We start from the raw sequence: 23973 nt of genomic DNA, 5'->3' as shown, positions 1-23973 counted from the left end.
CAGAAGATTGACTGGTTGTTTAATGTGTGTACATATTTAGCTTTACAATGTATTCTGTTTACGTTTTCTGTACAGTACTAGGTATATCAAAGTGAAAGGAACGGGTGGAAGGTTTCCAATCATTGAGTTCTTCTACTTCTCTCTTTTCTTCTTTCTTAATTTGATGTTGTGCCTTGATTCTGTATGGGACACTAAGGGGAAAGCAGAGGAAGATATTACATTAATATTATATTAAAAGGGGACATTTTATTGATTAGCAGAAAATTATTTGTAGAGATGAGTGGAATAAGGCAACACTTTCATAATTAACACAAGTAAAATAGAGGCACACACGTTTGACTCTAGAACGAGGTTGCCAGTGAAGTCTTGGTATCGGAAATCCAAAAACATAATCAGCAACGTTCCAAGCTCCCCTGTAAACCATATTCCTGAGCTATCTGTTCCTGATCATATTCAACTACTATTCCTAGTTTCCTAAACATCACGACTTCTGGCTCTGAAACATGGAACTTTCTCACTGATCTAGAACCTTTGTTAACTGCTTTGACCGTCTTGCTTCATTTGACTAAAAGTTCTATCTCATCCCTCCTGTACATATAATTAGTGCATCATCTTTATCCCTGTTCCTTAGTTATAATACTTCTCTCATGGATCCCAAAACCACTACAATCTACCACCACATTTGATTGACCCTCCACTGTTTATTCACATAACAAAGACTCCAAAAAATAGAGTCTAGTAGTTTCTTCTAATATCCTTTTTATTGGAAAGACAGGTTTACGGGAGATACTCGCTTTATCGAGGTATATCCGAACAAAATGAATTGTGCAATCAAACACCATTAAAATAATAACAGCACAACACATAATACAGAGATTCTGTGTTACGTTAAAAATGGAAATAAAAGACAATCACACGAAAGGTTGGAAATATTCTGATAAAAGACTGTGTGCTGAAGATAACAGTTGGAGAGGAGGAAAAGAGAAAGACTTATAGAGAAACAGAACAAACCAGCTGACCATGCCATTAGCAGTCCACAGCTAAGTTTAGCCTAATCATATTCAATTCTTTTTGATAATTTTAAAGAATAAATACTGAGAAAACTTCACATTCAACTGTACAACAATCAATCAATAACGTATTTCAGCAAGCGTTTTAAACATTTCAATGGTTCTAGGTAGAAAAATCGAATTGTATAATTTCGTTCTGGAATCTAGGTTGAAAAATCAAATTGCATAATAATTAAGGCTAAATTAAATAACGCCAAAGGAGAAAATTAACAAAATTAAAAGACCGGGTCATTAAAGAAAGTATAGTCTATTTTATTGATTCCGTGACGCAATAAATGTAATCATGTAAATCCAATGTAATACACCTCATTACCCTTTATGGGGCTGGCAGTACTGGGTCCCCATTAGCCAGCACGGATAATGATATTTTGGGAGAAAAAGATCTATTGGTTTGGACAGTAAAGCTTTCTAATTTGTTGATTTTGATGATTTAGAATGTTGAGTATAATCACACATTGTATGCCTGACCAACCTCCTCACCTCTTAGACTCATGAAATATAATTACACTGTATATTTAATACCATTGCAGTAAAGAAACAGTACCTACCAAGGCGTTTGGGGCATTTTTAGCAGTGGAATAAATGTGTCGGCCTTTACCTTGTATGAACTTCTGTAAAATAGAATAAAATTATCAAATTACAGTTATTAACAGATTAACCAATTCGATCAAGACTGAAGCACCATATCGTTGTGTTGTACATGCAACTATATTTTCCCTTTAGTCCAAGTTTGTAAAATTTAAAATAAAATTACTAATTTTTTTAAGGACAAATAGCACTTAGTTTTGATACAAGCAAAATATATAACAGTTTTAAAAATGAAAAGTTTACACACATCTTGCTAACCCCTTTACCTATCAAACGCATTGGTTTAAAATTAAATTATACACTATCACTGTTCTTATAATATTTAAGGGTCTTGATGGCATTTGTAGGAAAACAGCTTCATACAAAATGCCGACAGGATGTACAAATAACATTGTATGCAGACAGAATGCTCAGGAAGAGTAAATCAGTTACACTAAAATATTGTATTATAAAGAGGATTCCACTAAATTATAACTGATACCCAGATGGATGATTTTGGAAAAGCTGGAGTAGCTGTCAAGTGAGGACTGACCTGCATTGGATAGAAGTGATTAAAAACGGGAAATTTCGTAACATTATTTTAAAAGGAAGGGGCCACAATCTATACATTTACAGGAACATTGCATCATAAAATATAATATTTCCCATGTTCATTTAAATAAAAATGTGTGAAGATTCTAATAACAGCTGAATTGCCACATTGTCTTGGAGTATAACATTTGTGCTATGTTCGCAATTTCTTAATAATGTGAATGTTCCTTCTTTGCTAAAAGAAACAAACTCTTAATGTGCTTAAAGTTTTGTGCTGATCAAGTAATATAGCATTTTAGTTTTTTGGTACGCGTGTATTTGTTTAATTAAGACTGTAAAAAAGTCAAAGCTACAGTATTGTAGGGCTTATTTACTAAAAGCTGAATTGTTTTGGATTGAAAAACAATTTGCAAAATATAGACAATGGCTGATTTGGAATCATTTTTGTTTATGCCACCGTTTTGCTAAAATATTTTTTGTTCAAATTAAGTTTATTGAGAGTTTTAAAGAGAACCAAGACATCTCAAGTCAAACTGAGTAGAAAGATCATCCTGCAGTGTAACATATCAAGTACAAATATTATAGAATATTTTACTATAGTGAATTCACTCAACATATTTAGTCCTGATCAAGACATGTGCCATCAACAACAATTACATCTGGAGGTCTAGGAGAAGACGATAGTAAAACAATAGTAAAAAAAAAAGATAAACAATAAGCATCTTAATAAATATCAAAATAATGTAATAATACAACAGAAAATATATGATCGTGACTTATGTTCGTAACTGAGTCAACACCACTGGCTCAAGGTCCATGACAGCCATGTGAGATCTTATATCCTCAATCTATGTATTTTGTAAACCAATCTACCTATAGAGAAGATACTTGTGAGTGCCAATCCTCCAATATCCTCTCAAGTTCACCGGTGAGAGGACCATTTTTCTAGTTTCACGTTCATATATTTTATTCTGAGCTAAAGATATGACCTGTTCTTTAGAAGAAAGATTTCTAGTTTATTGGACATATGTAACTCACTGCTATTAATATATGTTTTTTAAAAAAATCCCTGCCATTTTGTGTCTCTGCCTGGGACAGGTTTAAATAAAAGGTATTGTAGAGATAGTGGTTCCAAAAGGACATAATCCCAGGAGAGAACCACCATATGTGCCTCATAGTCCCTGTCTGACCAAATCCCCTCCAACAACAGTCTAATGAACCAGAGTATATTTTAGCCAGTGTAGATGGAACTAAATATCAGTAGAGTGTGTGGCTATCCACAAAGCCTTCAATATGTTGTGCCAGATTAGAGGTTCATCATTTACAGATAGTTCTTTCCCATTGAAGCATAAACATAAATGTAGGTTGGTGAATCAAAGTTAAATACTAGTAACACAGGGAAATGGCATGTTTACACAGAGGGTTCTTATGACAACATTTTTGCAATTAAAAGTAAGAAGAAATAGTTCCTCTATCTACCGATCGTTGTGCAAAGTTTATTTTTCAAATAATGGTTTATGTGTAAGTGTTGGTACCTATAAGTTTGCTCTTAGTCATATTTAGTTTTAATCTCCTAAAAGGTTAATAAACTCCGTGGAAAGAGCAAGTTGAAGATATACCAAATGGGATGATACTGCCATTGAAAAGACAGTTCTAAACAGCTTTGCAAAAACGACTACAAAGTAGAAACAATAGTAGCAGATTTTATTTGCTATTTTCTAAAACGAAATATCAGAAAGAAAGCTCTGTAAAGGTAAACACAGCTTTGTTCAACATTGAAGAAAAATATAGAGCAATATTAAAGATAGATTATAATTATAAATGCTGCTGATTCAAGAAGGCAATACAACTACAAACACATGCAGAAACTCTGACAGCTTCTTAGTCAACTAACTGTTCAATGAAGGAATAATTGGTCTATCCAAGCACCTTGACAGCAACTTTAGACATTCTAGCAAAAATATTAAAATGTGAAAGCAGCAAAAGTAAGATGAAAAATGTCATTAAATGAATAACTATATATATATATATATATATATATATATATATATATATATATAGTTACACACACCCACGCAGATACACACACACACATACTCACACTAATGCACACACAGATACACAGACACTAATGTACAGACACTCATATTCACACGGACACCGAATACACACACACAGACACAAACACATATATATGCACACTGACACTGAAGGAAACCCAGCACACTGACACACAAATACAAACATAGGCATACTGACACAGACACACAGGTTATTGTTTAGTCACCCTAGTTTTTTCAACCTTTTGATTGCAGCAGGGTGGCTGGGGCTCTTTGTAGTCGGTATGTCAGCTGGCTCTCCCCTTCTCACTGTCTCCTTTCTGCCTCCACCATCCCACATGGAGTAAGCTGGGAGGAAGTGACCAGCTGTCACTTCCTCCCACCACTGTCTGTGGCTGCCATTTTTAAAGCTCAGTGCTGCAGCCCTTTGATAGCACGACCGGTCCCTGAAAACATATGCTTGTTGGGTGGCCCTAAATGCATGGACTATCCGATGGGCCTTATCTGCATGCAGGCCCTGGTGCAAGTGCACCACTGGCATTTCTGCCTCTACAGATCGGGAATGTGAGGCCTGGACGGTCGAGCCCCCAGGACCCGGCATGTGTCAGTCATTGTGCCTCTAGTTTTTTTTTTTTATTCAGAGGCACTTTCTAGTAAAGCCTGTAAAAAATGGACAATCGTCATGTGTACTGCCCTGACAATGTCAAACAAAGTTAAGTATACCCATAGAGAAACATTGTAGAGCTTCTCTCTTTGGAGAATCCTTTAGGCGCAGCACATAGAGGGACAGTGTTTAGAGACTCTAAACAACAGTTTAGTGCTGTGTAGTGGATATACTGCACATAGTATGTGTTTACTCATCATAATTATTGTAACAGTAAAAAAAAAAAAATTGTAAGGATTTTTTCCTCTACAAACCCTCAGTTTAAATCCCAGATAATGACTTTTTGTAAGTTTTTTTAAAGTTACTGATAAAATAACTCTACTTTTTTTGCTTTCACATTACAGTAATAAAATTACTGAAAAACATGCTCTCTGGCTAAAATGTATGTATGTAATGAGAAATTAATTTAGAAAATTAGTATTTCATTTTATATTTGTGCACGTGCGTATCAATTTAATTTGGCTTTACGAGACTCCTACAATGTGGATAATACTTACTTAAAATTCACTAATGGCCTTGTAGATCCAAACTTGTGGAAGTCGTTACTGTATTCTGGGGTGTGGAATGGTTTGTCACCAGGATTAGCCTCTGGGATTCCGTTCCTGGGATCAATGACTGCAACATAACAAACAAGATGAAAAGTTACCAAATTCTGCTTTTGACTTTCTATTAATTATGTAAATTACGTGCTGTGAAAGCAGTGATGGCAGCTACTCTGAAACGGTCAAGTTAATTGATGGAGACAGCAAATCATTTCCATTTAAGAGCTGAAAATAGGTCTGTTTGTGATATGAATTATTAATGGTGACATATATCAATTTATTGTTGGATATATTAAACCATATTTTTCACGTTTTCTAGTAACGCCTCAGTATCTGTGCATGATATGGAAATCAGCGCCTGTACAAAACCACACCATCAATTAAAGAAATTGTCATTCCAGAAATGTACTTAAGCCCCTTTATTTGATAGATTTCTCTTGTGTGTCCGATAGAGAGAAACTGACTGATTTGTGCACACTTGGATGGAAAGTAGTTAAATGTAACTGGTTAGAAAGACTGCTCCATTTTGGAAATAAGACTGTCAACGTTTGGTTATATCTTTCAGTAAGAGCATAAAAAACAAGTCAATAAAACAATGAGTGCTGCTGTCAATGATAATGTCAACATATGTTGTGGACTACATCTCCCATAATGCTCTTACAGCCGAAATGCTAGCAAAGCATCAGGGTAGGTGTAGTCCACAATATCTGGAGAGCCAAAAGCTGATTCTATATAATGTAAAAGGGTCACTCCATGATCAATTAGATCCATTCGGTTTTTTAATATGTTATGCATGTAATGCTCACAATTATAGGCAAGAGCAATAAATGAAAAATGCTGAAAAATACATTTGGGGCAGATTCTGTAGTGAGCTCTTACAATACTAGACAAGTACTCAGCCAATCATGATATACACTTCTTTGTGGACATGCTATTTTGGGTATAGCAGGAATTTTTGGGAATTGTAGTTCATTTAACCCCTTAAGGACCAAACTTCTGGAATGAAAAGGAATCATGACATGTCACACATGTCATGTGTCCTTAAGGGGTTAATCATATTTTAGCTCCATAAAGTTAGCAGCCGAACCACAACTCCCAGAAAGTGTTGGCATTTTGTAGAACCATATTATTGGAGCACATGGAATGAGCTGGTTCACATAGCAAATCTATAAATTATTTATAGAAATCTATAAAAACACTTATCATGACTTACTTTTAATCTAACCTTTTTTTTGTACCTACATTGTGCGTGTTTCTGGAGTGCTCCTTAACCCCTTAAGGACACATGACATGTGTGACATGTCATGATTCCCTTTTATTCCAGAAGTTTGGTCCTTAAGGGGTTAAACAGATCATCACAATTGTGTCAAAGTATATTTTCTCATTAGTTTTATATATATTTAAAAAAAAAAATAAGCAGAAGGAAATTCTGCTAATGCTAATTATTGATCGTGTAAAATATTAGGGATATTATTCTTCATGTTGTGTCATGTTATAAAAGTGTTGTTCCAGAAGGTCAGGTGGGCTTTGTTACCTCCTAAAAATATACATTGCTAGCTATGTTCCGATTGCCTATTACTTTCCTATTTTGTTCATTGTCTTCCCAACGAACGCTTTAAGCTTAGCAGAATAGCAATCTAGACTGTCTACCAGATTCACACATGCATGGTTTTTATGTTTAACCAATTTTTAATTATGCTTCAAAAAAGGAGCACTGCTTAAATGGACACTATAAGCACCAAAACAACTTTAACTTAATGAATCGGTTGTAATGTATAGATCATGCTTTTGCAGTTTTACTGCTCAATCATCTGCCACTAGAGAGTTACATAGTTACATAATTACATAGTTACATAGCTGAAAAGAGACTTGCATACATCAAGTTCAGCCTTCCTCACATATGCTTTTGCTGTTGATCCAAAAGAAGGCAAAAAACCCAGTCTGAAGAGCTTCCAATTTTGCAACAAACTAGGAAAAAATTCCTTCTTGACCCCAAAATAGCAGTCAGATGTCTCCTTGGATCAAGCAGCTATTACCCCACTAATTAGAAATTATATCAAATGACATAATTATGTTAAAAAATTACTTAAATATACACGTAGAATTTTAATATATATGCATTTATAGGTATTTAAATTCTACGTGTATACTAATGTAATCTTTTATGTAATTATATGTATTTATCTCTATATATATATTTGCGGTTATTTGTATTTTATATATAGATAGCTATATATAGAATGTCATTCTAAGTGTATTCTGTTTCCAATATATATATATATTAATAACAAAATACAGTTAGAATGAAATTACATATGAATATATAATTTATTTTAAATTTTGTTTCAATATTTATTTATTTATTTAATTATTTTATTTATTTATTATTGTAATTATACGTATATATATATAATATATATATGTAGATCTATTATATATATAATATATATACATATTATATATATGTAACGTGATTCTAAGTGTATTTTAATATTAATATATATACTTATATTAGTATTAAAATACATTACGTATGACGTTACATATATATAATATGTATATATATTATATTTATAATATATATACATATATTATATATATATAAAGGCATTTAATTTATTTTATAACATCTTATTTTTTTTTTTTTACACTACCTACCAGCAGGTAACTGTCTAATATTTTAGACAGTCCCCCTGCTGGCAGATCCATAGCCAGCTATAGGGGGCCATGTGATCGCTCTTTGAGAGCGATCACATGGCCCCCGGGGGCCTCATTTGCCGGAGGGGGGCTGCCTGGGCTCTCAGGCAGCCCCCCAGAAGAGGATCGCGGCGGAGGTGAGTACCGCCGGACCTCCAGGGCTGCAAGCCGTTACGGCATTCTATGCCGCCGCAACGGCTTTAAAGCCCTTTAAAGCCGCGACGGCATAGAACGCTGTAACGGCGTTAAGGGGTTAACCCCGAAGTGCATAACTTTGCATTTTTCTATGTTAAATTTCATCTTCCATTTTAGTGCCCAGTCCCCCAATCTATCCAAATCCCTCAGCAGCAAGGCAATATCCTGCTCACATTTTATAACTTTACAAAGTTTTGTGTCATCTGCAAAGACTGATACATGGCTTTCAATGCCCATTTCAAGATCATTAATAAATATGTTAAATAGAAGCGGTCCCAAAACAGAACCCTGAGGGACACCACTTACCACTTTTGTCCAGCTTGAAAATTTACCATTTATGACAACCCGCTGTACTCTATCCTTAAGCCAATGTTCTACCCAAGAACAAGAATATTCATCCTGACCAATTTCTTTAAGTTTGAAGACTAACCTATTGTGAGGAACTGTATCAAATACCTTGGCAAATCCAAGTAGATCACATCCACTGCAACACCCTGATCTATATTTCTACTTACTTCTTCGTAGAATGCAATTAGGTTAGTTTGACATGACCTATGCTTCATAAAACCATTCTGATTATTGCTAATAACACAGTTCTTCCCAATGAATTCCTGAATATTATCCCTTAATAGCCGTTCAAATACTTTCCCAGTCACAGAAGTTAAGCTCACAGGTCTATAATTTCCAGGCAAGGTATTGAACCCTTTTTAAATATAGGAACAACATCTGCCTTCCTCCAATCCTTCGGTACAATACCTGAAACAAAAGAATCTTGAAAAATTAAATACAGAGGTTCACTTATTTCCCCACTTAGCTCCTTAAGTACTCGTGGGTGGATACCGTCAGGCCCCGGAGCTTTATTAAAATTAATTTTCTTTAATAGCTGTAGCACCTTGTCTCTGCAAGTTTGTTGCAGCTATCATATGCATATCTCTTGCCATAGGATCCTCATTAATATATACTGAAGAAAAATAGTTATTTAACCCACCCTGTTTATGGAAGCTCCGCCTACTGCACGCAAGCCCCACCCCCACACGTGTTCCTGACCTTGCTGGAAGGGGCCACAAAATGGTAACTTCACCTACCAGTGACAGGTAAGCTTCAGCCATGACAGTAATTGTGTGTGTGTGTGTGTGTGTGCCTGCTAGTGAGAGAGCTTGTATGTGTGTGTGCCTGCTAGTGAGTGAGCTTGTGTGTGTGTGGCTGCTAGTTGGTCAACTTGTATGTATGTGTCAGTGAGCTTGTCTGTGGTGAGCATGTGTGTGTCTGTGAACTTATTTGTGGTTAGCATGTGTGTATCAGTGAACTTGTCTGTAGTGAGCATATGTGTGTCAGTGCACATTTCTGTAAGGAACATGTGTGTGTCAATGAGCTTTTCTCTAGTGAGCATGTATGTGTCAGTAAACCTTTCTGTAGGGAGCATGCGTGTGTCAACAAGTTTTTCTGTAGTGAGCATGTGTGTGAGAGTGAGCTTGTCTGTAGTAAGCTTGTGTATGTCAGTGAGTTTGTATGTAGGAAGCATGTGTGTATCAGTGAGCTTTTCTGTAGTGAGCTTGTGTGTGTGCCTGCTAGTGAGAGAGGTTGTGTGTGTGTGTGTGTGTGCCTGCTAGTGAGAGAGTTTGTGTGTGTGTGTGCCTGCTAGTGAGAGAGCTTGTTTGTGTACGTCGGCTAATGAGTGAGTTTGTGTGTGTGTGGCTGTTAGTGGGTGAGCTTGTATGAGCTTGGATGAGCTTGTCTGTGGTGAGTATGTGTGTCCGTGAGCTTGTTTGTGGTGAGCATGTGTGTCAATGAGCTTGTCTCAATTACTCAATCAACTGGGCTGGCAAGACACAGCCTTACATATTACATGTGACAATACATGGCACAATGATTTATGGGGTTGGCATAGATTTGTTTTCTAGGGCTGCTTTGTATCACCAGTCCGGCCATGGGTCAGTGCCTGGTTGTTCTGATGCTTGCTCTAGTCTCTTAGCGTTCCTGATTCTTGTTTCTGATCCTGGTTCCTGAGTCTTGTTCCTGATTCCTGAACCTTGTTTCTGGATCTCTGATTCCCAGTAAAACTTCTCATCTTCTGACCTTTTGGCTTTAACCCTGACCATGCTTCTTGTCTCTATGCTTCTTTTCTCTGTAGACTCTGGCATCCTGCTACATATTCCTGTATATGCTGGCTTCTGACCTTCAGCTTGACCCTTGACCTTGCTCCTTTGCTGCCAGTACTGACCATCGGACTTCCTGACACCACTCCCTGTTGCTCCTTTCTGGCTTCATTGCTTCCTCTGTAAATAAAGGCACCCATGCCCAGGTTCCCGTATTACCCTAAGACACTTGGGAAGGTTGTGTCTGCAAGGGGTTGCCATTCCAGAGCCAAGTAAACCAACCGGTAGGTTGTCACAAGGAAGTATAAACATTATATTTCTCTTTACAGGAAATGTGTTGGTATACTGTGTGGGTCACACGCAGGGAAGTGTGGCTAGGACTGCATAAACAACGTGATTTCACTTCTAAATGGGAGAGAATTGAACCAATATAATACAGCTTCATGATCTATACTTCAAAACTGCTTCATAAAGCTAAAGTTGTTTTGGTGCTTAGAGTGTCCTTTTAAAGAAATCTTATGTCTGTTTTAAACTCCATAGCAATGTACAGCTTGTTTACCTATATGAAAAAGTAAACGTTTGGATTACAGTTGACATACATGCTCTCTAAGCTGCGAATTCTTAACTTCACTCCGAATTTACAAAGGAAACATTAGCAAAATGTACAAAATGGGTTTGCTACAGCATAAAAACAGCATGAGACATTTATGTTTTCAACTTTTGGAAAACATTCTTACCAGTTCACCGTACCCTGCGTGATCACAGGTAAGTTTTGTTGCATTCAATAAGGACCATGTTCAGCCCTGTGCTATATTTTGGAAGGACGGTCACACGGCCCGTGTTTTATTACTGAGGAATCAATGAGTCACTGACTAAAAACATGACCCTAACGCAGACAATATATGGTATTTTCTCCTACATTGCAAGCTTTAGTTAATAATAATGTTTTTTTGTTTTTTTGTTAATATTACATGCTTCACATTAACTGTTGGCTTTTTTCAAAAAAATTCCGTTAGAAATAATAAACATCATCGTCACCACAATGACCATCATCACTGTATTTAATCTTATGCTTCTCAGAATGAAAGACTGGCTCATCCCCATCATGTACAGCCTCTCACGGGTAAATATGTATGGCAGAATAAATGTATATTTTTGTTTAATCATATACTGTTACATTATAATGAGCCACACTCTCACAACCATCCACACCCTCACACCCAAACTTAGTAACAAACACAAAGTTTAACATTTTGCCCATTTAAAATATGTTTGGGAGATCTAAGGTTAACTGTAGCGCTGCCTTTTTAAACCCTTAAAGGAACACTCTAGGCAACCAGACCACTTCAGCTTAATGAAGTGGTCTGGGTGCCAGGTCCCTCTAGGATTAACCCTTTTTTTTTATTCAGAGAAACTGCTATGTTTATACTGAGGGTTAATCCAGCCTCCAAAACCTCTAGTGGCTGTCTCATTGACAGCCGCTAGAGGCGCTTGCGTGCTTCTCACTGTGAAAATCACAGTGAGAGCATGCAAGCGTCCCTTGGAAAGCATTGTAAATGCTTTCCTATGCGACCGGCTGAATGCGAGCGCGGCTCCTGCCGCGCATGCGCATTCAGCCGATGACGTCGCGAGGAAGAAGGAGAGGAGGAGGAAAGCTCCCCGCCCGGCGCTGGAGAAAGAGGTAAGTTTAACCCCTTCTTCCCCCCAGAGCCCGGTGGGAGTGGGTCCCTGAGGGTGGGGGCACCCTCAGGGCACTCTAGTGCCAGGAAAACGAGTATGTTTTCCTGGCACTAGAGTGGTCCTTTAAGGACCAAACTTCTGGATTAAAAGGGAATCATGACATGTCACATGTCATGTGTCCTTAAGGGGTTAAGAATAAAGAATCGGTGAGTCCCTTTGTACCATTGCCCCAATTTTTCTCAGATAGATACTGAGTGAATTGTCACCAAGAATATCAGTACATTAATATTGACTTTGTGTGTTAATTATGTGTAAATATGTTTTTGTTTGTTTGTTTGATTGTCTGATTTTATTAAAATTGTAAGACATATGTTCAGGTGTCCTGGAGTTTCTATTACTTTTCCTTGGGATCAAAAGATAAAATGTTTAACGAAACTGTAAAAAAGAGCATTTGCTCTGCCATAATATGGGGAATCTGTGAACTAATCTGTTCATTTTAAGTAATCCAAGGTTCTGATTGCTGGCAAGTATCTTATGTCAGACAGTTGAGTAAACCAAAATTAGCTAATATGGCCCACATATAATGAAAAACTGTAACATATCTAAGTGATAATTACAATAAATTAACCATTATAGTTAAAATGATATTAAAATAATATTAACAAATACCAAAGGGTGTGTGTGTGTATGTGTGTGTGTGTGTGTGTGTGTGTGTGAGTGTGTGCGTGTGCGTGCATGTGTTTGTCATGATAGAATGCCCTTAGATTGAAGTATTGATCTTTTGCCTCCTTTGTGCCAGAGGTATTTTTATCCTATAATAGTCCACAAAAACTATTTAATTTTACGACAGCAGGGTCTTTGCTTTCATTCACTTGACCTCTGGTACAATATATAAATAATGGGAAAAGTCATATCTCACATAGTACCATGGGTCAATATGTGCTGACTTGCTTATTTTAAAGCGTGTGCAACATAAATTCTCTCTTACAATTATATGTTTGTGGATTTTTTTTTATGTGCTACATTCAGTATTTGTTTTTGTTTTTTTTATTATTATTTTTGATGACTCATTCAGTTATAAAGAAAGAAGCCTGAAATATTAATTATTGGGAAAGTGCACTGTGCATAATGTTCCTTGACATCCTTCTGAAGAAACTGTGAAGTGGCTTTTCTTAAATCTTAGTGTAAATATGACAATGAAGCTTAAAATGTTGCACAAATGCTCCCTCTGCTGGACATACATCTGTATTTACTGTAAGAGTGCAGTAAATATTAGAAGTTCAATTTGCATGTTTTTCCTAAATCCAGTGTGCATGTATGCATGTGACACTCAACAATGTTATTGAGAGCTATTGTTACTTCTTGACGTTATTGTCACAAAACCAATCCTGGTGGGACTTGAACCCCAACTTGCCACTTTCTGGCTCTGCACATTGCTTGCTGTGCCACTTTAGAACCTGCTTGCATGGGAAGACTTCCAAAAGTGCACTGGTTACTTCTCATCCAATTATTGTTTATTTTGTAGGGCAGCTGCGGATAACACAGGTGCTGCCCTTCTTGCTAATTACTCCCAGGAAGCAGAGGCAATTGTATGCAGGGCCTCACTATTTAAAAAGAGCTCTCTGACTGCTCTGGGTCCTTTCATGGTTCCTGACCCTCTAGTTTGTGTATCCTGATTGAGTTCCTGTTTTTGACCCGGCTTATCCTTTGACAGTTGATCTCAAACCTGGCTTCTATGATTACCCTGTTCCTGTACCATAACCAGATTGTTCATTGACCTGTTCCAGTCCGTAATCCTGACTTTGGCCTATTTGACTACATTTGTTCCTATATCAGCCTGTAATTTTGTTGTACACAGTTTTCTTTTTCTGTTTCTTTGTGTTCCTGTCTGGCCTGAACTACTTGTCTAGTTTAGTCCTATTACCTGGTTATTGCTTTACGTTAAGCCTGGGCCATTCTAAGGTCCTATAATACACTTCTTCCTATACTTCTGTTTTTACCTTAGTTAGTTTGCTGCCTCTCACCTTGCTGAGGATCTTCTAGCCAACCCTGACACTCATCACATTTTAATAACTCTTAGCTTGATGAGACTTCCAACTCTGGTCCAAAGCAGCGCCGTGCTGTAGAGTTCAAGTTGGCCAAAACTACACTTGCCCCAGATGGGAATTGGTTAGTTCAGATCATAAAGTGTATGTGCACTAAAAAAACGCTTGTACGACAAAGGAAAAAAATGCTTGTTAGCAAGAATCTCCCCCCCCCTCCCTCCCAGAATTTAAATGGAGTCGATAGCCAGAAAATGATGGTAGTTGTACTTCAGCAACATCTGGGGACCTGTTATAATATATTTAAGATGTAAACCAGAAAAGAGCAGTTTGATCCATTACTTATAGGCCAATATCTTGAAGTAACAATTTTAATGGTCTCATAGTGTTTGGAATTTCGAGCTTTCAGTATCTGCGTTATTCATCAAGTTTAGAGAAAGCTGTTAAGCCTAATCCTGCATCAGTGCTCCTACTGCAGATTCCCTGGAACCATAAATACATCATACACACTACCTAACAATTTATTGGCCCTGTCCAGTGATTACTGGGAATTCCATAATTACCTTTTTTCTTCCTTCCCAAGCATGCTGGTAATATCTGTCTGTCTTCTGATGCCCGATTACTAAAATGGATACCTTGGAAGGTACAGCGTTTCCCGTCGTGGTATGTGAAAGGAAATCCTAGAGTTGGATAAAAGGTCCATTCGGGATGAATGCCTGACTTGCTTCCTAAAAGAGATTTCAGAAATTGTTTTGCGGCCAACTGATTTTGAAAAAAAAAATGTTCTTTGTTGTTTGTAAAATTTTCACAGTATATGCACTTTCAAAATATTGCTAAACTAAAAAGTCAAAGGAATTTCTATAAAAATATTAATTTGTCATCTAAGGAACTGTATGAGAAATTAAAAATATATTCAAGTAATAATTGTCCAAACAGAGTACTTTTCATTCATTTCTAGTGCCTATCCATTCATAAACTTCTTATTAATTCCTAATTACAATATATAACAGAATTTAAATGTTTACGATAGTTACATTCACAAGTAAACATTCACACAGTTATTCAGTAAAGTGAGAATTCAAAGTAAATGTAAAATTTAAGGTCAAAATAGTCAAAATACATTTTAAAAATCTAACTCGGCTATACTTCAATTTCGGCTACTTGTACCCTATATTTACTTTTAATTCACTCTGAATTCTCACTTTAGTAGAGTATAGCAAAATCATTGCACATTTAGACTTTTGCTTTTTAACTTGGCATTTTATGTTATGTCTGACTAAACTTTGTGATTAGAATATTGTATTTAGTAGAAAAAAAATGCAAACTTTTTTAGAAAAGTCTCAAATAGTATCATAATATCATAAATAAGTTTACAAAAATGTTCTAGTTCTATCACATTATATTAAAGTGTTGTACTTTATAATTCATTTAATTCTTCTTGTAACTTAACATATTTAAGTTGTGCGTGTGCTTTCATCCAGAGTGCATAGCAGAGAACAGAGAGGCCTACTATACACTGATCAGTCACAGCATTAAAACCACTGATCGTTGAAGTGAATAACATTGATTATATTGATACAATCATCAAATAGGGATGACTGGGTCAGAGTATCTCCAAAATGGCAAGACTTGTGTGGTGTTTTCAGTATGCAGTGGTTAGTACCTACCAAAAGTGTAGCAAGGAAGGACAACTGGTGAACCATCATTAATCATGGGCGCCCTATGCTCATTTATGTATGTAGGGAGCAAAGGATAGCCCATCTGATCCGATCACACAGAAGTGCTACTTTAGCTCAAATTGCTATAAAAGGTAATGATGGACATGATAGAAAGGTGTCAGAAGAAACAGTGTGTAACCGTTGACCGGTCAGAGTGCCAATGAACACTGATGAAAGTCTTCAGTAGGGACATAAGCATCAGAACTGCACCATGGACCAACGAAAGAAGGTTGACTGGCCTGATGTCTTGTGTGTTGTTTACCTGCGTAAGAGATGACAGCAAGATGCACTATGGGAAGAAGGCAGGCTGGCAGAGGCGGTGCTATGCTCTGGTAAACTTTGGTTCATGAAATTCATGTATGCTTAACACGCACCACCTACCTAGAGATTGTTGCAGACCACATACACTCCTTTATGGCAATGGTATTCCCTGATAGCAGTGGCCTCTTTCAGCACCCTACCACACTGCAAAAATTGATCAGGAATGGTTCGAGGAACATGACACTGAGTTCAAGGTGTTGCCTTGGCCACCAAATTACCCAGATGTCAATCCGATTTGAGCATCTGTGGGATGTGTTGGAACAACAAATCGTATCCATGGAGGCCCCACATTGCAACTTGCAGAACTTAACACATTCACTGCTAATGTCTTGGTGCCAGATGCAACAGGACTTGTTCATCAGAGCTGGTTTGGCAACACAAGGGGGTCCTAGATGATATAAGGCAGGTGCTTCTAATGTTGAGGCTGATCAGTGTATATTCTGAGGCCTCTACAATCAGAACAAAATGTCACGATTTGCAAACAACTCACAAAATGGTTATGTAGAGAAGAACTCTTAAATTCAAAATATTTAGATATTTTAATCAACAATGGTATTTTGATTTCAATTTTGCCAGATAGTTATTGTCATCACAACTGTTTTAGCATTGTCTTTACAACATTCCCACAGTTAGTTTAGTAAAATTGCTTTTTTCCTACACTGTAAACCAGTCCAATATTTCAAAACATTATTATTTACCAGTGGTTTCATACATGCATTTTTTTTATTAAGGGTATATCTGTGTTACAAGCAAAAGAGTAACAAAACACTCACTTGGATATGAACGCAGAAGCTTGATGCTTTCAGGGAATTTACAGTCCTTGATATGAGGAAATGGAGCATCAGAATAACGAGGGGAAGGTAGCCATCTTGCTGTGGGTTTCCAATTAAGATCACAGCTATGAGGGAAAATGTAAAAAAAAATGCACTAAACAGAGAGCAGCTGGAAGAACTGATGTTAAAGCTGAAATTGATGTGTGTTGTTTGGAAATAATCCCCAATATATCAAATTTTTCTGCCTAAGATGACTGCCAAATTGAAAAATGGCACCCATTGACACTCCAAATGTTGTAGACTACATCTCCCATAATGCTGTCTGGAGTGCCGAAGGTTGCTTACCACTTGGATAGGGCATAAGTGTCCACAAGTTAGGTCACCAGCTGTTGCTTTACAGCTTCTAAAACCAGAAAAAAAACTAAAGAATTGGAGTTTCAAGAAGCTTTAAATTTACTTCCTGGTCACCCCTGTGAGAGGTATTTAATTCTGATTATATTATTTGTGCTTCCAACTGACTTCCAATTCATGATCTATATATAAGGGGATGTTTTCCAAGATTAAGAAGTTCATCTCTGGGTGCACAATGTTGCATGTTGAAAGATGTTACTGGTTTCCATGGTAATTTCGCCTTTTTAGGTAATAAATCTCCCCCTTAATGTTGTACCATTCATGTTAACTGTGGGCTTTATTAATTCTGTTTTGTGCTAGTTTGACAGATGTTGAATGTAATAACGGGTTGAATAAGTATGCTTCCAATGTCCAAATGTTTGTTATTAGTGCTTTTATGTACTAAGCGTAATAGGAGCAAAAAGAAAATGACATATCAGCTTGATTTGTTTGTTTTAGATGGTTGCGCACACAAAGAAGACCTCTTTGTAGGTTAAACTACATAACTGTCAATCAGTCTTGGTGCATTGTTGCATTAATAAGTAATCATCTACACCTTATTATAAATAATGATTTACCAGGACGAGAAGGTCAATGCTTTACCTTTCCACATTTGTTAGAATTTGTTATTTCCCTCGTCATTTTATCACTTAAAGAGGAACTATACCTTCTCTGGAATTTACCCCACTGAATAAATCTATTACGTCTTACCTTTTTTATCATGCTCCATTTTCCTTTTTTTAATTTGTATTAAAGGGATACTCCAATGACCATGACCACTTCAGCTATTAGAAGCCATGGTGGTCGGAGACTGAATGTGCAGTGTTTTATTTTTACAGAGTAATTTAAACTTTTGTGTCGAGGGCTAGTTGCAATTCAGACACACATGACTTTCTGTGAATTCTGTGCAAAAAATACATGGTCAGCTTATGTGGGATGTCTTTCCTCCCTGATATCTCTCCCGCCTCCCTCCATTTCTTATTGCTCTTTCGTTTATTGGGGGTTAACCCCTCCCTCCTTTGTCCACCTCCCAACTCCCTCCATCCCTTTCGCGACTCGCATGCGCTCTGAGCCAGTGAAAATGATCCAATCAAATGCCTCTCTGTGAGAAGCATTTGATCAGACTTCACAAGGGAGGCGGTGACATTGAGGTGAGGGGTTGTCTAAACCAGCTCATGGACCTTTGCCAGGTGCTGGAATCCAGTTTAGTGGATTATATGTTTTTAAGAGGGGATCCAATAACAAATTTCCACTGCATGGAAAATATAAAAAAATATTAAAAAAAATAATAATTAATTCGACTCAGCACAGCCAAGGCAACATTCACAATGAAGAGGAGAAATAGAAACACTGCTTCATTTCTCATCTTCTCTGCATGTTTTCTCTATGTTGAATTCCAGGTACAAAGGACAGAGCTTAGAACTATGACTGATGGGAAGCTAAGATGAAGTATAAAGAGGTTGGGATTTCATAACGTATTGAAGACTAGATAGTCAGTTGGAGATCAACTGGGCAGTTAAACGTGAGATGTGGAAGTTATTTAAAACCTGAGGCTTATATGTTCAAATTGACATTAAAGTATAAAATTACAAACAAATAATTAATGTGTCTTACTTGGGATGTGTGGACATTATATATTTAATAGGTGGTAGAGAGATTCTTTTAGCATACTCCTCGTCAGGGTCATAAAACCAATCCTGGAGACGCACGGAGGTCTTGGTGTCACAGCCATGTTGCATCAATTCCTTGATATCCATTTCTTCGACTGAAACACATAATGAGTAATTGTGTTTTCACAGATATAAATAGTAATAGTAAATATTGATGGAATACGATTTATGTAAAAAATTGTTCATGTTAAAGAAATAGCATTTAAATTATATAAGTCAGGTGCATCCAGAAATCTAAGTAGACCAACAAAATCTGCAAAATAATGTAATTTGACTAAATTAGAAAATAAATTAGAACATTTTAAAAAGTATGTTAGTTTAAAAAAAGGAAAATCAATGACTATTATGCGTGACTGGTCCAAGTCAAAGGGCCTATGAAAGACATGGGACAATAATGTTGTGATGCCTTCCCAGAAAGTGCAAACCCGAGGAGAATCTCACTACTTATATATATATATGCGCTCCCCCCCACACCCCCCCCGCTCGCTTACTCTGCGCGGGCCCAGGCCGCAACACATGGCGGCGGGCATCTGGTCTGAAGTGAAGTGAAGCGGTCTGGGTGCCAAGTTCCTCTAGTTTTAACCCTGCAGCTAAAAACATAGCTGACAGCCGCTAGAGGCACTTCCGCGATTCTCACAGTGAGAAGACTCTGGACGTCCATAGGAAAGCATTGAGTAATGCTTTCCTATGGGTGGTTTGAATGCGCACGCGGCTCTTGCCGCGCATGCACATTCAGAGCTGAGAGGCGGATTGGGGTGGAGGGATCCTCAGCACCAAAGGAGTCCAGTAAAGGAGAAAGGTAAGTGCTGAAGGGGTTTTAAACATACACAGACACACACATTTATTGACAGAGACACACTCAGTGACATACATACACACTCACTGACAGACAGACACACATACACACTCACTTACAAAACATACACTCTCACTGACAAACACACACTCACTAACAGACTCACTAACAGACACACACAAGCTAACACACTCAGTAACAGACACACACAGTAACACACTCACTGACACACACACACTCACTGACATACAAACTAACACACACACTGACACTCACTAGCAGACACACACTCAATAACAGACACACAGAAACTAACACAACTAACACACACACAAAAAAACTAACACACTCACTAGCAGACACACACTCTAATACTAACAGACACACACACTCGAATACTAACACACACACACACACTCATATTTTTTTTTTTTAATTTAATCCCCCAACCTCCTTACCTTTGGGAGTGCTGAGGGTATTCCCTGGGGTCTAGTGGGGCTGCCCGGCGGCCGGTCCTGCGGGTGCGTGAGGGAGCACTCTCCCCTGAGCGCTCTCTGCCCAGCTCCCTCACGCGCCGGTTATTGATGCCAGAGCCGGAATTTGACGTCATATTCTGGCTCCAACATCACTGCAGTGCGCGAGTGAGCTGGGCAGAGAGCACTCAGGGGAAAGTGCACCCTCATGCACCCGCAGGACCGGCCGGTGACACCAGGGTGACACCAGGAGAAGAGGCTGGCCACACTGGCGTACATACCTGCACACACGGTATGTACACCACTGCTTCCCAGGTATCTCCTTCCTGTTCTTCTCCAGATCCTGCTCCCACTGTGTACAATAATTAGATGAAACCTTCTGACCCTCCACCTCAGAGTATAAAAAGAGATACATAAGTAACTGAGCCTAGTCTATCAGGATCTGCAGTAAGATGAACTCCCAGATATCAAAATAATTGATTCTGCATTTGAAAACCAAAACTAGACCCCAGGTGTACTTTGTTCTAAACTGATTACTTTTCTAAATTTACTTTATAACCCCATGAAGATCCAAAGCATGCTAACAATTCCAGCAGTGGAGACAGGGGTCTTATTGGATCTGTAATGGTTAGCAGTACATCATCTTCATATGTAGAAACCACATATTTCTCACCCCCTACAATAAAACCCTTAATATATGGGTATGTCTGTAAAATTGTGTAAGAGTGGTCATGTGATAAGGTAAAGAACAGCAGGTACACAGGGCACCCATGCCAAGTACAAATAGATAAAGTGAAAGGACCCAGCTCTTGAGCTCTATGTGATATATACAGGGCCCTAACTGATCATAAAAATACCTCCAGAAACACGCAATGTCTTAAATGACCCAAGAAGTGCTCCAGATCTTCCTCCATCACATCAAATCCACTTCTCTGTGTATTTTCAAACAGCTGCCTACCTTTTGGAAACCCTGTCTGTTTTGGATGTATCAATCAGATGCGCAACAGGTCTTAGAGCATTCATCTTTACCAATAGCTTTGCATCCAAATGTATTAACACAATTAGTTGGAAATTGCTTACAACAGAGGGATCTTTACCATCTTTGAGCAGTAAGAAATGTTCTCTGGTGTAGTTTACCCCTGTCGGAGAGGTCTTTAAGGCATCTGTATTCTAGCGTCACACTGCTCTGGTGAGTGGTTATATAATTTAGCATTAAAGGAAGTAAAAGCTTCCATAATTTCTTCGGGGAATGACTATTACATCCCCACTAGTCCAAATAGTTTAAATGTGGGGGAGCTTGTCTCTTGCTCTTGGCTTTAACTCTCTCACTAGCATTGAATCCATCTTATTTGCCTTCTTATAGAATATTTTCCTCAACTATGTAATTTGTCACACCACATCCTCTAGCAAAAGTCTAGTGGCGCCTCTCATCCCTTGTAGCTGTGCCATTATCTGTGGGTTTGGGTCTACAATGCTGATTCTTAAGCTTTCCCAGGTAACAGGGCTTTGGTGTTTAGCTGATTTTTATAAGTGGCTACCTGAATAAAATGGCTCTCAGCAGCAGTTTATGTACCAACTGCGCAGGTACATTAGGGGTATACAAGCTGTGCAGCCACACAGGGTGCCATGCTGACAAGGATGCCAGGCGACCAGCACAACTTGCACAACTAGGACCTGCCCTACCTCACAGCACCCTGGTGGGGGAGAGCTTGATCCCTGGCTGGCCGACCCTTAGAGAGGGAGCTCTGCTTTGTTATTGGACGGTGAAGAGATTAAGGACCTCTCCTGTGTTCCCTACACACACTACGTAACCTACACACACACACACATTACATTCTTATCCCACACCTACACACACTACATAATGGCATTGTGGCTGCAGGGTCACAGGAGCTTTTTGAACACAGAGTTTTTCTTCAAATAGGTTTGTTTTTTCCCCCAAATCTATACATTTGCTGACAATTCTTCTAGTCCATAAATATCTAGAATGTTCTGCTCTTTAAAAAGACCAGAGGTTGTGTGTACCATAATAGCAAGTACAATTTAACATGATATCTGAGAATAATATCTGTGTATATATATATATATATACACATGTATATTAATGTGTGTATTATGAATATATTATTATGCCTTATTAAATTATATTATATATACATGTGTGTATATGCATAATAAGCCCCAAAAGTAAATTAATACATAACATCTACGTAATGGCGGCTTAATACTTTGGATGAGGGGGTGTGTCTGTGGAGGGCACTGTGAAGGTTTTTTGCACAGGATGCTTAAAGGCCTAAGGCCGACCCTGCATGCACTCATACCGCTCCCCACATGCTCCATACAGCTCCGCATTGGTGCTTGCAGAATGGAATTATGGGAGCTCCAGTTTATGGTGCCAATCGTATTAATGTCCCACTGGAGGAGAGACACTTTTTTCATGAGGTGGGGCTGTGGGCAAGGCTCTGTGGAATGAGAGGCAGATTTGCAATGCCTTCAAAACAAACAGTTATGGAGCTTCAGCAGTAGAAATCCAGTAAGTGTGGACTCGACCACAGGTGGTCAAACTGATCAAAAAACATTTCACTTAGAATCAGAGGAGTCAGACACAGTCTAACTATGTGCACCACATTTTCTATAATGGCATATAGTGGTTATGGTGCACAGGACTGCCCGTTTACAGTGATATATGTATAGCAAAGAATAGTAAAGACAGAATGAAAATCAAACAATAATATTGCCTCTGAACATAATACATTGATGGCTTTCTGAGTCTTCTGAAGTTTACATGGATTTGTGTTTATCAATGGCTAAATTGTGAATGAACTATGGGCTGGATTTTTAGCAGATTAAGGGTTTACTCTGCTTATTGAACAGAAATCCCTCCATTGATGTTTGAGAAAATGATTATACAGTAAGCAGAGTAAACTCTTACTCTGCTCGGAGAGTTCAGTCTATCCATCCATCCACTTAAATTAAGGTGGGGAAGATTTATCAAATATAGCTTTGTACTCTTTTCTGTGCTATAACTTAATTTTTAATCCAAGTATTTTTTTTCCAGATTTATCAATCTTTACACCACTTTTTTTCACCAGATAAGTGTTCTGTTTAATTTCTTTTTTTTTCAGCCACATTAAATTGCGCAGTTTTGTCGTGAAATATATTTTACTGAATAAAACGGTGGATTTAGGTAGAAAAAATTTTTTTTAGACCAATTTTAATAATTTAACAAATATGGCTATAGATTACAGATTAAGATTAAAGGATCCTCTTCAAATGCCTTTGATCAATCTCCCACACTACGTCAAAAACTACAAAGGACATTATTTTTTATTAGTGTAGATTTTTTTATTTTTTTCCCTCTATTAAATTGAATTAATTCATTAATGGAGCTCATGCTAAAAGTAACGCTATCGTTAAGGAAACCAAGTGAATGTTACTGTTAATGTAACACTTTAACCAATTGCCTTTATTTTCTTTAAATTATTTTATATCCAAATATATCCTAAAATATTCGAAAATGCAGAGTTGACCTTACCTTTAGCTAACTGTCCTTCCCCCATCTCTGCCAGGTTTTCCTTAGGAAGCATATTTTTGTCATTAGTCATGTAGGAGCTTCTAATTCTCTGTGTGATTGACCACATGCATGGCACCGTTTCCTACATGTTGT

The 23973-nt window shown here is 37.7% G+C and overlaps 1 protein-coding gene across 1 annotated transcript; it reads right to left on the bottom strand.

Annotated features, from left to right (window-relative positions):
- Window positions 1-23973, bottom strand: SPATS1 (spermatogenesis associated serine rich 1). Its single transcript, XM_063440830.1, has 7 exons — window positions 23842-23973; window positions 18982-19132; window positions 16978-17102; window positions 14729-14893; window positions 5411-5528; window positions 1619-1681; window positions 1-191 (listed from the first exon to the last, which is right to left on the bottom strand). Exons 1-7 carry the CDS (start codon window positions 23945-23947, stop codon window positions 59-61), a joined length of 861 nt encoding a protein of 286 aa, XP_063296900.1. The 5' UTR covers window positions 23948-23973; the 3' UTR covers window positions 1-58.

Source organism: Pelobates fuscus, chromosome 2 (genome assembly GCF_036172605.1).
Source record: "Pelobates fuscus isolate aPelFus1 chromosome 2, aPelFus1.pri, whole genome shotgun sequence".
Classification (NCBI taxonomy): Eukaryota; Metazoa; Chordata; class Amphibia; order Anura; family Pelobatidae; genus Pelobates; species Pelobates fuscus.
This window is presented reverse-complemented; position numbering and strand designations above follow the sequence as displayed.